General features: G+C 34.9%; 1 protein-coding gene across 8 annotated transcripts in view; it reads left to right on the top strand.

The window, feature by feature from the left end:
• arhgef1a (Rho guanine nucleotide exchange factor (GEF) 1a) overlaps window positions 1-14,459 on the top strand; it is a 63,871-nt gene that overhangs the window by 13,764 nt on the left and 35,648 nt on the right. For 3 of the 8 annotated variants that reach the window (XM_048202452.1, XM_048202450.1, XM_048202448.1), the window contains exons 4-8: window positions 265-439; window positions 1,589-1,694; window positions 3,708-3,747; window positions 3,835-3,976; window positions 4,691-4,723. In XM_048202452.1, coding sequence (XP_048058409.1) covers window positions 265-439; window positions 1,589-1,694; window positions 3,708-3,747; window positions 3,835-3,976; window positions 4,691-4,723 — 496 coding nt within the window. Of the gene's footprint in view, window positions 1-264; window positions 440-1,588; window positions 1,695-3,707; window positions 3,748-3,834; window positions 3,977-4,690; window positions 4,724-14,008; window positions 14,335-14,459 lie in introns of those variants that run through there. The other 5 variants (XM_048202451.1, XM_048202453.1, XM_048202455.1 and 2 more) reach the window with 3 other exon arrangements.

The raw sequence follows: 14,459 nt of genomic DNA, 5'->3' as shown, positions 1-14,459 counted from the left end.
AGAAACAAGTGAGATTGAAGCTTTTAAAACTTTAATGTAATGAGTTTGTATATATGTGTGTGCGTTAACATAAGTATGTGTATGTTTGTTTATGTTATTGCAGATGTACTGTGGAAGTTATCATTTGTGGTTGCTCTGTAAAGATACTTATCAGACGACAGGACAAAAACAAATCTGACCTACAATTACTTGCCAAGAGTTATTGTATCATGTCATGCAATAACAATGTATGTGAATTTAGTGTTGATTCTGTCTCTTTTTCAGTGTGAGTTTAGAAGATCTGGACCCAGATGAGATGTCTTTAGTGCTGAACGGTGCACTGAGGTCAAAGAGAGCCCGTGAAGCCCATCGCAGGTCTATCACTCAAGCTTCCCTGACGTCACTTACAGAGGAGGAAGTTGGTGCGGAGTATCAGGAACATCATCGATCAGTGCTGGAGGTTAGAACACGCGCACACAACTGATGAGCTGTATTGCTGTGTGTACATGCAACTTCTAAGGCAGCATCCTTGCTGAAACTGCAAACCCCATATACAATATAAATATAAATAAAATAACTTGTGTACATTTTTTCTTTTGACTTCCTGAGATCAAGGTTCAGCACCTAATTTCACTGATCATATTTTGAAAAAGGGAGAAAAACCTAACAAATTTAAAGAGTTTCAGACCGTATTTTTTGTATATTTAAGGAAAATGTAAAATTTCTTCAGCAAAATAAAATAACGCTGCTGACGCATTTGCATTTGCAGTAGATGGCAATAAATTCGAACCATATTTATTTACATTATCAAACCAATATGTCAGAGGTTATTGTATGCAGGTTAGAAAGCGTTTTAGGTTCTTCTCATCATGTAAGTGCTTGTTATCACTTCGAGAAAACCAATGACAAAAAGAGAAAATGAAAAATATTTATAGATGACTGTACTAATATAATGCTGTATGAACCATTTATGTTAAATATGGTCTGAAAAATCTATGTTTGGAAATTTTAGTCTAGAAAAGTATGGAATTTTTAAATGAAAAAACGTGTAGTCCTGAATGACTGCTGAAAATTCAACTTTTTTTCTTTTAATACATTTTTGTGATAGCAAAGTTATTTTAACTTTTAATAATATTTCACTGTCAGAAAAAAAGGTACAGTGCTCTCACTGGGGCAGTACCCTAAGGTACAAAGGTAAAAAGGTACATCTTTGTACCTTACTTACCCCTAAATGGTGCATATTCGTACCTTAAAGGTACATATTAGTACTTTTAAAGTGCATATTAGTACCTTAAAGGTACATATTAGTACCTTTTTACCTTTGTACCTTAGGGTACCGCCCCAGTGACAGCACTGTACCTTTTTTTCTGACAGTGCAATATTATGTTTTTGCTGTATTTTGATCAAATAAATGCAGCATCAGAGACTTCTTTTTAAAAACATTAAAAAAACTTACCGACCCCAGTCTTTTGATCAGTAGTGCATATGAAATATTTTTATTTTTTATTTAGGCAAGTCTGTTAACTAGTATGTTTTTGTTTGTTTGTTTGTTTGTTTGTTTGTTTGTTTGTTTGTTTGTTTTTTCATTCTTTCTAAAACTTTGTCTCAGGAGCAGTCAAATCAGATGCATGGCTGCAGTGTCTCCGCCCCCAGCCTGTGTATGATGCAACAGATGCCTAAGAGCTCCGCCCCTCGTCCACGCTCCTACTGCCATGGTCAGTTAAGTGTGTTTGGGATTTTCCATTCATACAAACTCATTTAAATGAAATTATGAATTCTTTTTTGTTTCTATTGTTTCTATTACTGTTCAAAAGTTTGGGGTCAGTAAGTTTTTTGTTTTTTTTTTGTAAGAAATAAATAAATTCTTACTGTTTTACTGTATTTTTGATCAAATAAATGCAGCCTTGGTGAGGATAAGAGACTTCTTTCAAAAACATTAAAATTCTTACCAACTCCAAACATTTGAATAGTAGTGTACAGGTGCTGGTCATATAATTAGAATATCGTGAAAAAGTTCATTTTTTTATTGTAAATTATTTTTAAAAATGAAACTTTCATATATTCTAGATTCCCTACATGTAAAGTAAAACATTTCAAAAGTTTTTTTATTTTTTATTTTTTATTTTGATGATTAGAGCGTACAGCTCATGAAAGTCCAAAATCCAGTATCTCAAAATATTAGAATATTTCCTAAGATCAATCAAAAAATGGATTTTCAAAACAGAAAAGTTCAAGTTCTTTAAAGTATGTTCATTTGTACACTCAATACTCAATACTCAATACTCGGCAGCACATATTACAGCATATGACTTGCTCCTAGCACAAATTATAGCATCAGTGAAGTGTGGCATGGAAGTGATCAGCCTGTGGCACTGCTGAGGCATTATTGAGCCTTCAGATCATCTGTATATTGTTGGATCGACTGTTTCTCATCTTTTTCTTGAAAATATCCAATAGATTCAGGGGTCAGGCATGTTGGCTGGCCAATAAAACACAGTAATATCATGGTCAGCAAACCACTTGGAAGTGGTTTTTGCACTGTGGGCAGGTGCTAAAGTCCTGCTGGAAAAGGAAATCAGCATCTCCATAAAGCTTGTCAGCAGATGGAAGCATAAAGTGCTCCAAAATCTCCTGGAAGATGGCTGCATTGACTTTGCACTTGATAAAACACAATGGACCAACACCAGCAGATGTTATGGCCCCCCAAATCATTACTAACTACAGAAACTTCCCACTAGACTTCAAGCAGCTTAGATTCTGTGCCTCTCCAGTCTTCCTTCAGACTCTGGGACCATGATTTCAACATGAAATGCAAAATTTACTTTTATCTGAAAAGAGGACTTTCGACCACTGTTCACTGTCCAGTTCTTTTTCTCCTTAGCCCAGGTAAGATGCTTCTGATGTTGTTTCTGTTTCAGAAGTGGCTTGGTAGTCCTTTTCCTGAAGATGTCTGAGTGTGGTGACTCTTGATGCGCTGACTCCGGCTTCATTTGACTCATTGTGAAGCTCTCCCAAGTGTTTGAATCAGCTTTACTTGACAGTATTCTCAAGCTTGTGGTCATCCCTGTTGCTTGTGCACCTTTGCCTACCCAATTTCTTCCTTCTAGTCAACTTTGCATTTAATATGCTTTGATGCATCACTCTGTAAACAGCCACCACATTCAGTAATGACCATCTGTGACTTACTCTCTTTGTGGAGGGTGTCAATGATTGTCTCCTGGACCATTGCCAAGTCAGCAGTCTTCCCCATTAGTGTGGTTTCAAAGAACAACAGATACCTGGAATTTATACTGTAGGGATGGTCATTTAATGAAACTCAAATGTAAATATTCTAATATTTTGAGATACTGGATTTTGGACTTTCATTAGCTGTACGCTCTAATCAACAAATTAAAAAAAAAAAACTGTTTTACTTTACATGTAGGGAATCTAGTATAAATGAAAGTTTAGTTTTTTAAAATAATTTACAATAAAAAAATGAACTTTTTCACGATATTCTAATTATATGACCAGCACCTGTAGTTTTCCCTGTTTCTTTAAAATAAAAAGTGTTATAATATTTTTGTTATATTCACTGTTTTTGACTCTTTATTTGTGACATTTCTGCCTTGCTCTGAAACTGAAACTAACGGTGAGATGACGGCATTACATCATGTGCTTGTTAAATTCAAGTTTTATTTCCTTAAATTAATGAGAACTTTTTTCTTGTCTTGTTCGATGTGATCTAGAGAGTGTTTCATACCACCAGATTGGAGGTTCATCTCACAGGTGTGTGTTTTAATCAGGCAATGCCTTTTGACATATTGTAAATATCTATACTTTTAATGCAACCACTTCACCTTTTTTCTGGTACAGTATAGACAGTGAGTATGCTGCTCTGGGCTGGGATATAGAAGGAGGACAAATAAAGGCTGAGGGGGATGAAAGCAAAGACGCATCAGGAAATCCCCTGGGACGAACGCTGAGCTTCCTACGCAAGATGACCGCTATTCGCAAGGTAGGGGCCCAGCTTATTTTTTTTTAATGTTTGTCAGAAGGCAAAACAGTTGCCGTTAATTATGTTTTCTACTGTTACCAGTTGCGTGCAGTATTTTAGTGCAGTGGAACCAGACAGTGTTATTTCAGTCCAACAGAGGGCAGAGTGAGACAGTCGTGCTTAATAGAGAGCTTGATAATTGACATCAAACCTTGTGTGTCCCTTCTCCACTCGTTTTCTCTAACATTTCAGTTTCTGCCTTTATTATTAGTTCTTGTTCTAATGATATACGGTTTAAACTTTCATTTAGCTCTCAGTTCAAATTCCACAGCTCTGTTTATGCTCAGAATGAGACTCCAGCTTGCCATGAATCATAAGAACCTGGCAAATGCTGACTCACTGTTGCTAACTTAGAAGCCAGCTCCAAAATTCATAGGAAACTGCCACGGATTTTACAGGTTTAATGTCTTATCAAAACCATAATAATTTCTTTTATCAAATTCAAAAATGTTTCAAAACATTTTTTTAAAAGTAAATCAGAAAGTCCCAGCGATTTGATGAGGATGCGATGGCATGCAGTTGTCTCGCTTTTTTGTGTTTGATAGACAGCCTTTCTTCCTTGGAACACAAAAGATATTTTGAAGAATCTTGGTAACCGTTTTGGTTAACATTGACTTTCGTTGTATGGACAAAAACTCAGATGTTACTCAAAATATCTTCTGTTATGTTCTACAGAAGAAAGAACGTCAGGTTTGGAAAGACATGAGGGTGAGTAAATTATGACTTTTTTCATTTTTGGGTGAATTATCCCTTTAAGTTTCAGTTAGTTCAAGCAATCTATTGGCTGGTGTAGGAAACGTCGGGAAACCCATATGGCTGAATGAAAAAGCAGCTTTTGTAGTTTTAAGGATGGATAGAGGTCAAAACATTATCTTTGACCCAGTTTACTATGACACATGAGGAAGCAGGATTTTATGGTTGAGTGATGACAGGTCTGAAGATGACATTGTTTTTGAGTCCTTGTTTGCTCATATTAGGGTTAGTCATGTTCTTGGACTGTCAAATCTGTAGAAGTCTGTTTCAGAGTAAAAATAATGGTAATTAGGAGAATGTTTACAGTGAGACAAAGTTTACAATGAGATATAATTTATATATATATATATATATATATATATATATTTATATATATATATATATATATATATATATATATATATATATATATATATATATATATAATTTTATTTTATTTTTTTCAGCATCTTTACTTTAGTCTTCAGTGTCACATGATCCTTCATATATCATTCTAATTCTAACGCTGATTTGATGCTCAAGAAACATTTATGATGTTTGAAAACCATTGATCTTATTTTTTTATTGATTTTTTTTTTTTTGTGGAAACTGGGATTCTTTGATGAATAGTTCAAAAGAACATCATTTATTTGAAACCCATTTTTGTAACAGTGTGAAAGTCTTTGCTGTCACTTTTGATCATTTAATGTGTCCTTGTTGGAAAAAGTTTTAATTTCTTAAAAAAAAAATCTTACTGACACCAAACTTTTGAACGTTTGTTTAGATATAAATTAATTAATATAAAGATCTTATTATTATATTTTAATCAACATCCCATTGTAAACCTAAATTATTATTGTTGTTGTTGTTATTATTACTATTATTATTATTATTATTATTATTATTGGTAATAAAGTCACAATTGGGGAAAAGGATCACAGTTACCTTTATTTATTTATTTATTTATTTATTTTAAGCAGATAACACATAAACCTTCCCATGTGCCAGTTCAATATAATGCGTCATTCATCACAAACACCCAGTTATCATTAAAACCCATACTCTTATCATTACAGCTAAAGGTCTGTTTGAATTGCGGGTCTTTCCATGACATCATAGCACTAAAAATCACACACACACACACACACGTTCTGTGTGGATCTTGAGGGAGCTTCGACAGAATTGGCACTCATGATTACTCGTCCACTTTAGAGAATATGATTTTAGTGCCAGGCCTGCAGGCTCCAACACAAACAGTCCAGCAAAAGAAGGGAGGAATTTTATGAGGCAGGCACTTTATTTATAAAGCAAGCTAGACTCTTCACTTAAATAGTCTTTTTCTTTTCCTCGACTTTTTAAAACCCTAATTGCCACATTATTCTGTCTGAGGTTTTGTTGAATGCTTTTCTGCTTTATGGTTATGCATTTTTTACCATTTGATTATAACACAACCATATGATCAGCTGGGAAGCACAGACTGATGTTCATGTGACTAAACTTCCTTGGAAAGCACTTTCTGCTTCTCTCTCTAAGTTCCAGCCGCTTACATACGCTTACCCACACACAATTACACACGGGTCCAGTCAGCTGTTTGGAGCCTGATCTGACCCCATATACACACAAGGAAGGAGCTTGTGAGAGGACAGACCACAGGCACTATCTTAAAGCAGCATGACTGTTTGTTTTTAACTCTGTCAGCCTTTGGGAATTAATTATTTACCAATGAGTGGGAACAATTTGGACATACAGTAGGCTTCAAAGACTATTTAATTACACCAAGTTGATTACGTGGGAAGAAAAAGTAACCCTTACAAAAAGTACCATGGTGTTACTACGGTTTTGTGGGTGTAGTAGAACATTTTCCTTGATTTAACAAAAACTTTCAAAATGCTTTCCACTATTTATCAGACTGTATGGCCTGTAAACTTTTTAGCTTTTGAAGTTTTTACATTTTAAAAAATTTCAGATAAGACTTTGCCAAGCCAACATAAATGTCCTGACAAACTTTAAGTTATTATTTGTAGTGAAACCTGTGCAGCGAATATAAATGAAGTAATCATAAAACACCATGGTATAGTGAAGTTCCATCTTATTTAGTGGTACCACCACAGTACAGGGGTTTGTGTGTGTGTGTGTGTGTGTGTGTGCGCGCGGACACGGCATGTATGTACAATGATTATTAGCTGAAAAGTAAACAGTCTGGCAGAGTCATCTCGTCGTCTGGCCTGTTTCCTCCTGCCATTATCCTTAACTCTCAGATGTCCCCTCTGTTTTCTTTGTATCTTTCAGTTGCTCTTTTTTCCCCACCACTCTGTTTATAAGCTAGTACTATTTCTCTATTCTGCGCCACTTTTTATTTAAGTCTTAGAAGATAAACTTTGTGAATTACACATTACAGAGTTCCTTTCTTACCAGAATTACATAAAATACATTTCATCAGATGGGAAATACCCAGAGAATGCAGATGGACACATGTGCTTGGAGTATTACAGTCAGGTTTTTTTTTACTGGCAGTCATTTTTACAGCAACTGTGTCCCCCCCTAACTGTCGACCATTTTCTGCGCTGTTTACTCCAACTTTTTGGGAGGCTCATAGTCACAGAGGGGCCCACAGGGTGGAGCACAGGGCATTTTTAGGGTTATAAAGCCTTTGCACTGATTTGGCAATCCTACCACAAGAGCAAACATCTGTGAGACATGTGTCAGCGAGAACCCCTCCCACATCTCCACTCACAGAGTGGAATCTGAGTTATTTTGAAATGGAAAAATGAATGAGAAATAAGGGAATGCAATATTAGATAAGGTTATCTAGTGTTATTATTGATTAATGAGTATGTGTGAAAAAAGAAAAACAAACTGACTTTTGAATGATAGATGGAATATATATATATATATATATATATATATATATATATATATATATACACAGTACAGTCCAAAAGTTTGGAACCACTAAGATTTTTAATGTTTTTAAAAGAAGTTTCGTCTGCTCAGCAAGGCTACATTTATTTAATTAAAAATACAGTAAAAAACAGTAATATTGTGAAATATTATTACAATTTAAAATAACTGTGTACTATTTAAATATATTTGACAAAGTAATTTATTCCTGTGATGCAAAGCTGAATTTTCAGCATCGTTACTCCAGTCTTCAGTGTCACATGATCCTTCAGAAATCATTCTAATATGCTGATCTGCTGCTCAAGAAACATTTATGATTATTTTCAATGTTGAAAACAGTTGTATACTTTTTTTTTCAGGATTCCTTGATGAATAGAAAGTTCAAAAGAACAGCATTTATCTGAAATACAAAGCTTCTGTAGCATTATACACTACCGTTCAAAAGTTTGGGGTCAGTAAGAATTTTTATTTTTATTTTTTTGAAAAGAAATTAAAGAAATGAATACTTTTGGCAGTAAAGACATTTATAATGTTACAAAAGATTAGATTTCAGATAAACACTGTTCTTTTGAACTTTCTATTCATCAAATAATCCTGAAAAAAAATATTGTACACAAATATTTTGTACAATTGTACACATTAAATGTTTCTTGAGCAGCAGATCAGCATATTAGAATGATTTCTGAAGGATCATGTGACACTGAAGACTGGAGTAATGATGCTGAAAATTCAGCTTTGCCATCACAGGAATAAATTACTTTGTGAAATATATTCAAATAGAAAACAGTTATTTTAAATTGTAATAATATTTCACAATATTACTGTTTTTACTGTATTTTTAATTAAATAAATGTAGCCTTGGTGAGCAGACGAAACTTCTTTTAAAAACATTAAAAATCTTAGTGGTTCCAAACTTTTGGACTGTACTGTATATATATCTACCATTCAAAAGTTTGGGGTCAGCTTATTTTTCTTTTTTGTTTTTCCTTTTTTTTTTTTTTATTCAGCAAAGCTGAATACTGAATGCAAAATGCTGAACTTTCTATTCATCAAAGAATCTTGAAAAAGTTTATTGCATTTCAACATTGATAATAATTAAGAAATATTTCTTGAGCAGCAAATCGGCATATTAGAATGATTTCTGAATGATCATGTGACACTGAAGACTGGAGTAATGATGCTGAAAATTCACTGGAATAAATTACATTTAAAAATAGATTAAAAATATAAAGCGGTTGTAATATAAAATATGTGTGTGTGTGTGTGTGTGTGTGTTATATACATATATACATGTATATGTATATATACATATACATATACATATACATATACATATGTGTACATATACATTATATACAGTGGCATGAAAAAGTATGTGAACCCCTTGCAGAATCTGTGAAAATGAGAATTATTTTAATAAAATAAGAGGGATAATAAAAAATGCATGTTATTTTTTGTTTAGTCCTGAGTAAGATATTTTACATAAAAGATGTTTGCATTTAGTTCACAAGACAAAACAATAGCTGAATTTATTAAAATAACCCCATTCATAAGTATGTGAACCATTGATTCTCAATATTGTGTGTGGTTACCTGATGATCTACGACTGTTTTTATGTTTTGTGATGGTTGTTTGTATTATCCCTCTTATTTTATTAAAATAATTCTCATTTTCACAGATTCTGCAAGGGGTTCACATACTTTTTCATGCCACTGTGTGTATATATATATATATATATATATATATATATATTAAACCAAACCAAGGCCCTTGTTGCAAGTACATTCAAAACGCCAACAAGAACCAAATAAATGGATAAAAATCATCCATTTTATGTATTTAAATCTTTTTTTCCCCACATTTTTTACTAACTAAACAAGAAAAATGTCTTGATTAAATATTAAAATATTTAAGCAAGTTTAAACATTTATATTATTATATATTGGCCTGTATAATATCACAAATATATCATGATTGTTCAATATGTCACGTATGTTTGTGAGAGACAGACTTTTTTGTTTTTGTTTAAGTTCTCCCTAACCTCTATGATTGATGCTGCATCTCACTTAGACAAAATTAGAAATACACTCATGAATACAAATGTGCACACACACATTCACCTTAAGGCATCACATTGTGTTGTGTGACACAGTCTGTGCTGAATGACAGGCCTCGTGGGCTTCAGCCTCCAGAACCTGGTCATTATCTCTGCAGACACACACACACACACACACACACACACACACAGTCCTCACTAGAACTCCTACTGTCATATACACACACAGAAAACCACATTTTCTCGTCTGCCGCAGAAAGCAGTGCCTCCTCTATAGAGTGGTAACCCACAGCAACGCTCCCTCTCTCTCTCTTTCATTCTCTCTCTCTTTCTATCCATCTATTTCAGTGTGGAGTCATGGCCACAGCTAACACCCACTATCATTGTAACTACCAGCTTCAGTGTAATGCAAATTGTGATACAAAATGCGCATAACACATACGTGAGCTCTGTTTCTTAGACAGCATAAAAGGTTAGATCAATCTATGACAAAGGAACTTTTTTTCTCATAGATCAGGAGACCTAGAAATCTTGATTTGTTTAATTATCAACTTTGTCTTGGATGTTTCTTCCAAAGTCGGATCAAATGAGTTAATTCTTGGCACAAACTATAAAATGAATGTCTATAGCATCCCTAATTTAATTTGGCTTTTGAAGAATTTGTTTAGAAATATTTCAGTTCATATTGATTTTGCAGACTTCGGTGACTTTTGAGTTTGAGACAGTTTGAAACTTCTAGATCTTTTCGGCCATGTACACACTGCAGCTAAATTTGGTGGTCAGTTTACCATTTTTGTGCCTAATTCTGTTCTGCACGTGTTCAGTAAAACATAAATCTTCTGAGATAAATGAATGATGAATAACAAGATCAGCCTATTAGATCTGCAGTCGGTGTACTCGTTGAACCGGCACTGATTATGAAGTGGCATCTCGCTTATTAGCATTTGTTAGCATAGCTTGCAGCAGATCACATCAGCAGTATCCGAGCACAGAGGCAGCCCTCTAATACTCAGTGAAGACAAGAGTATTCATCATTATTGATTCGGTCAGGAGTGCTGCAGGGGCTGAAATCCGACTGCTAATAAACTGGTCCCATGCCACAGATTTGTTATTACCAACACAAGGAAGAAAGATTGTGTGCATGAAATTAAAGAAATCGTGAGTAAGAGGGAGAACAAGTGTTGAAACACTTGTGTGGAAGTCCGCCCACAGTGCAATCTGTCCTTCCTTGGAGACGCAGTGAACCAAAGAGAGATAAAGACTGAGAGAGAGAGAATGGTGGTTCACTATTTAAAGTTGAAGAGCTGGTGGATTTCACAGAAAGAGCCGCCATATACTCATTTTCTACTGAAATAGTGATGGTGACTGGTAGAGGGGATGGGTTTCTGAGAGACAAACAATGACGTAACTGACTGTTTTACTACAGTCACACCAAACAAGGTTTTTGTTTGAGTCCTACTATTTACTATCAAGTAATTTAATAAAACATACAATATAGTATATAGTGGGATATATTAGGCAGCAAGTGAACATTTTGTCCTCAAAGTTGATGTTTTAGAAGCAGGAAAAAAGGGCAAGCGTAAGGATTTGAGCGAGTTTGACAAGGGAATAATTGTGGGCCTGGTCTGATGAATCATGTTTTCGTTTACATCACGTGGATGGCCAGGTGCCTGTGCGTCGCTTACCTGGGGAACACATGGCACCAGGATGCACTATAGGAAGAAGGCAGGAGGCAGTGTGATGCTTTGGGCAATGTTCTGCTGGGAGACCTTGGGTCCTGCCATCCATGTGGATGTTACTTTGACACATACCAACTACCTAAGCATTGTTGCAGACCATGTACACCCTTTCATGGAAACAGTATTCCCTGGTGGCTGTGCCCTCTTTCAGCAGGATAATGCGCCCTGCCATAAAGCAAAAATGGTTCAGGAATGGTTTGAGGAGCACAACAACGAGTTTGAGGTGTTGACTTGGCCTCCAAATTCCCCAGATCCAATCCAATCGAGCATCTGTGGGATGTGCTGAGCAAACAAGTCCGATCCATGGAGGCCCCACCTTGCAACTTACAGGACTTAAAGGATCTGCTGCAAACATGTTGGTGCCAGATATCTCAGCACACCTTCAGGGCTCTAGTGGAGTCCATGTCTCGACAGGTCAGGGCTGTTTTGGCAGCAAAAGGGGCACCAACACGATATTAGGAAAGTGGTCATAATGTTATGCCTGATTGGTGTATTTTTATATATATATATATATATATAAATACACACACACTGGTGTATTTGTGTATTCACTGGGGGTCAAAGGTTTGGAATAATTAAGACCTTTAATGTCTTTTAAAAGTTAAAAGAAGTCTCTGCATTTAGAAGGTGGCTGCATTTATTTGATAAAAAATTTATATATATATATATATATATATATATATATATATATATATATATATATATATATATATATATATATTTCAGCCCCTGCAGCACTCCTGACCTCGGATACTTTTTGTTATATTAATTATATATATATAATTAATATATATAGAAATACAATTAAAATAATGTTTTGTATTTGAATGTATTTAAAAATGTAATTTATTCCTATGATGCAAAGCTTAATTTTCAGCATCGTTACTCCAGTCTTTAGTGTCACGTGATCCTTCAGAAATCATTCTAATATGCTGATTTGGGGCTCATGAAAAAAGTCTTATTATTCTCAATGTTGAAAACTGCCTCATATTTTTGTTGAACCTGTGATACACTACCATTTAAAAGTTTGGGGTAAGTAAAATTATTAATTTTATTCAACAAGGATGCATTAAATTGATTCAAGTGACAGTTAAGACATGTCATACATTTCTATTTCAAATAACTTCTGGAGTTTTTTTATTCATCAAAGAATCCTGAAAAAAAAAAAAAATCAGTTTCAGCAAAAATATTATATTTTTAAAAAATTAAGACCGGAGTAATAGCTTCTGAAAATTCAGCTTTGCCATCTCAGAAATAAATCTTAGCTTTAAATTTTATTCTCCAACTCCCAATCTCTGCTCGTATAACTCTGGTTCTTTATTTATTCCACAACCAGATTATGTAGACCAGATTATGTAAGTCTGAGCTACAGTCAGTATTGTTTGACGAATCCAAAATGACTAGATGGGACCGTACATCTGTTGAAAGATTTGACCTGCTTTAATCTTGCTTTAATCTGCTGAGAGATTTAAACCATGCAACATATTTAAAAAAGAACAAAGAAAACACAGGAGCAGCCAGTCTCTTGCACGCTTGTATGAATGTGCCTATATAAACTGAAAACCTTGCCGCCCACTGTAAACTTTCCAGGCTCCCCTCATAACCCAGCCAAAGTCTAAATACACTGTTGGCATGGCGACAGATGTGGCCAAAGCAGAAAAAAGAATCTCCCCTCCTCTCCCCTCGGCTCTGTTCCCAAAAGAAAACGTCCACCATTTTCTGCTTTTACACAGAGGTAATCACTGCAGAGGTGCGTGCAGAGCCACTAAAATACTGCAGCGTTTAGAAATGGATACATGATTTCCAAGTTATAGGTTGCAACTAAATGTCTTTGTTACTAAATGTCAATTTGCATAATAAATTAACTCTAATTCTGTGTATCTCTCGTTTCATTTTCATTTAAGGTGGTGTGATTTTACTCAAGGGTGCTTTTTGCCGGCGTACGCAGACCACAATGTTTCCGAACATTAGTGTTAGTTCCTTCTACATCTCTCTGAGAAATGCTGAATAGGTGTTGGTGCTAAAGTTGACGTCATTGTTTGAAAGAGTTCAGCCACAGGGTTTGAGAGTCTTCATTGCTGTTGTTTATAGCAGCAGCATTACATCATGGTAGCATCTGACTATTGTACTTAAATGACTATATTATTATTATTTTACATATGATATCAGGTAAGCATTATGAATACATTTATAATATGTAGGAATATGCCTTCGGTATGCTTTCAGAAAGGTAACACAGATGTCATTTTTACAGTTTGACATTACAGGACTTGTGCTTAAGGGGTTTGGCTTTAATATATTTTTCTGGATGAATGTAACACACATTTAGAGAGAGAGAGAGAGAGATGTTTACTTCTTGAATTAAATAAAAAAGTAATATTTTTTTCTTAATTAGTTTAGAAATATTTACAATATGCTTTTTTTTTCTATTAACCATGTTTTAAATTAACCATGTGCAATTATTATTATATATGTTATGTTCATATAAGCGTTATAGAATTACAGTAAGAGTGTTTTAATAAGGGTAGAGGCGGTCTGGGATAGTCATTTTGCGCTTCCTGAACGAGGCAACACCGTTTCACTGAAGGGGAGGAGAGAAAGAGCGAAAGAGAGAGAGATTGACAGTGAGGGAGGGAGAGGAACAGCGTATTTCTCTCAAAGTTATAGCGCTGCGCTGCTCTGTCAATGTCTTCTGCCTATTAAAACGCTGCTATAACACATACACGGGACCTAAAGGAACTTTTATATCTTAATTAATGGGATATACATGTGATTTTGCCGTAAGAGGATTCGTTTTTCTTTGTGGTAAAGACGTTTAAAATATCGCAATGTCTCGAGTAGCGGATCTGTCGAAACTTCGCCAGGAAAGGATGAGAGAGATCAGTCAGCGGGTAAGTACAGCGACGCGTGTTTTAACCAGCTTATCGCAAGAATTAAAACAATTCTGACGCTATGTTTGAATTGTCCACTTTAATATTTGTTCGTCGTGGTTCATAAGGGATTATAGAAATATTAG

The sequence above is a fragment of the Megalobrama amblycephala genome, linkage group LG9 (genome assembly GCF_018812025.1).
Source record: "Megalobrama amblycephala isolate DHTTF-2021 linkage group LG9, ASM1881202v1, whole genome shotgun sequence".
In the NCBI taxonomy this organism is placed as follows: Eukaryota; Metazoa; Chordata; class Actinopteri; order Cypriniformes; family Xenocyprididae; genus Megalobrama; species Megalobrama amblycephala.
The sequence above is the reverse complement of the archived record's forward strand: the minus strand, read 5'-3'. Positions and strand labels throughout refer to the sequence as shown.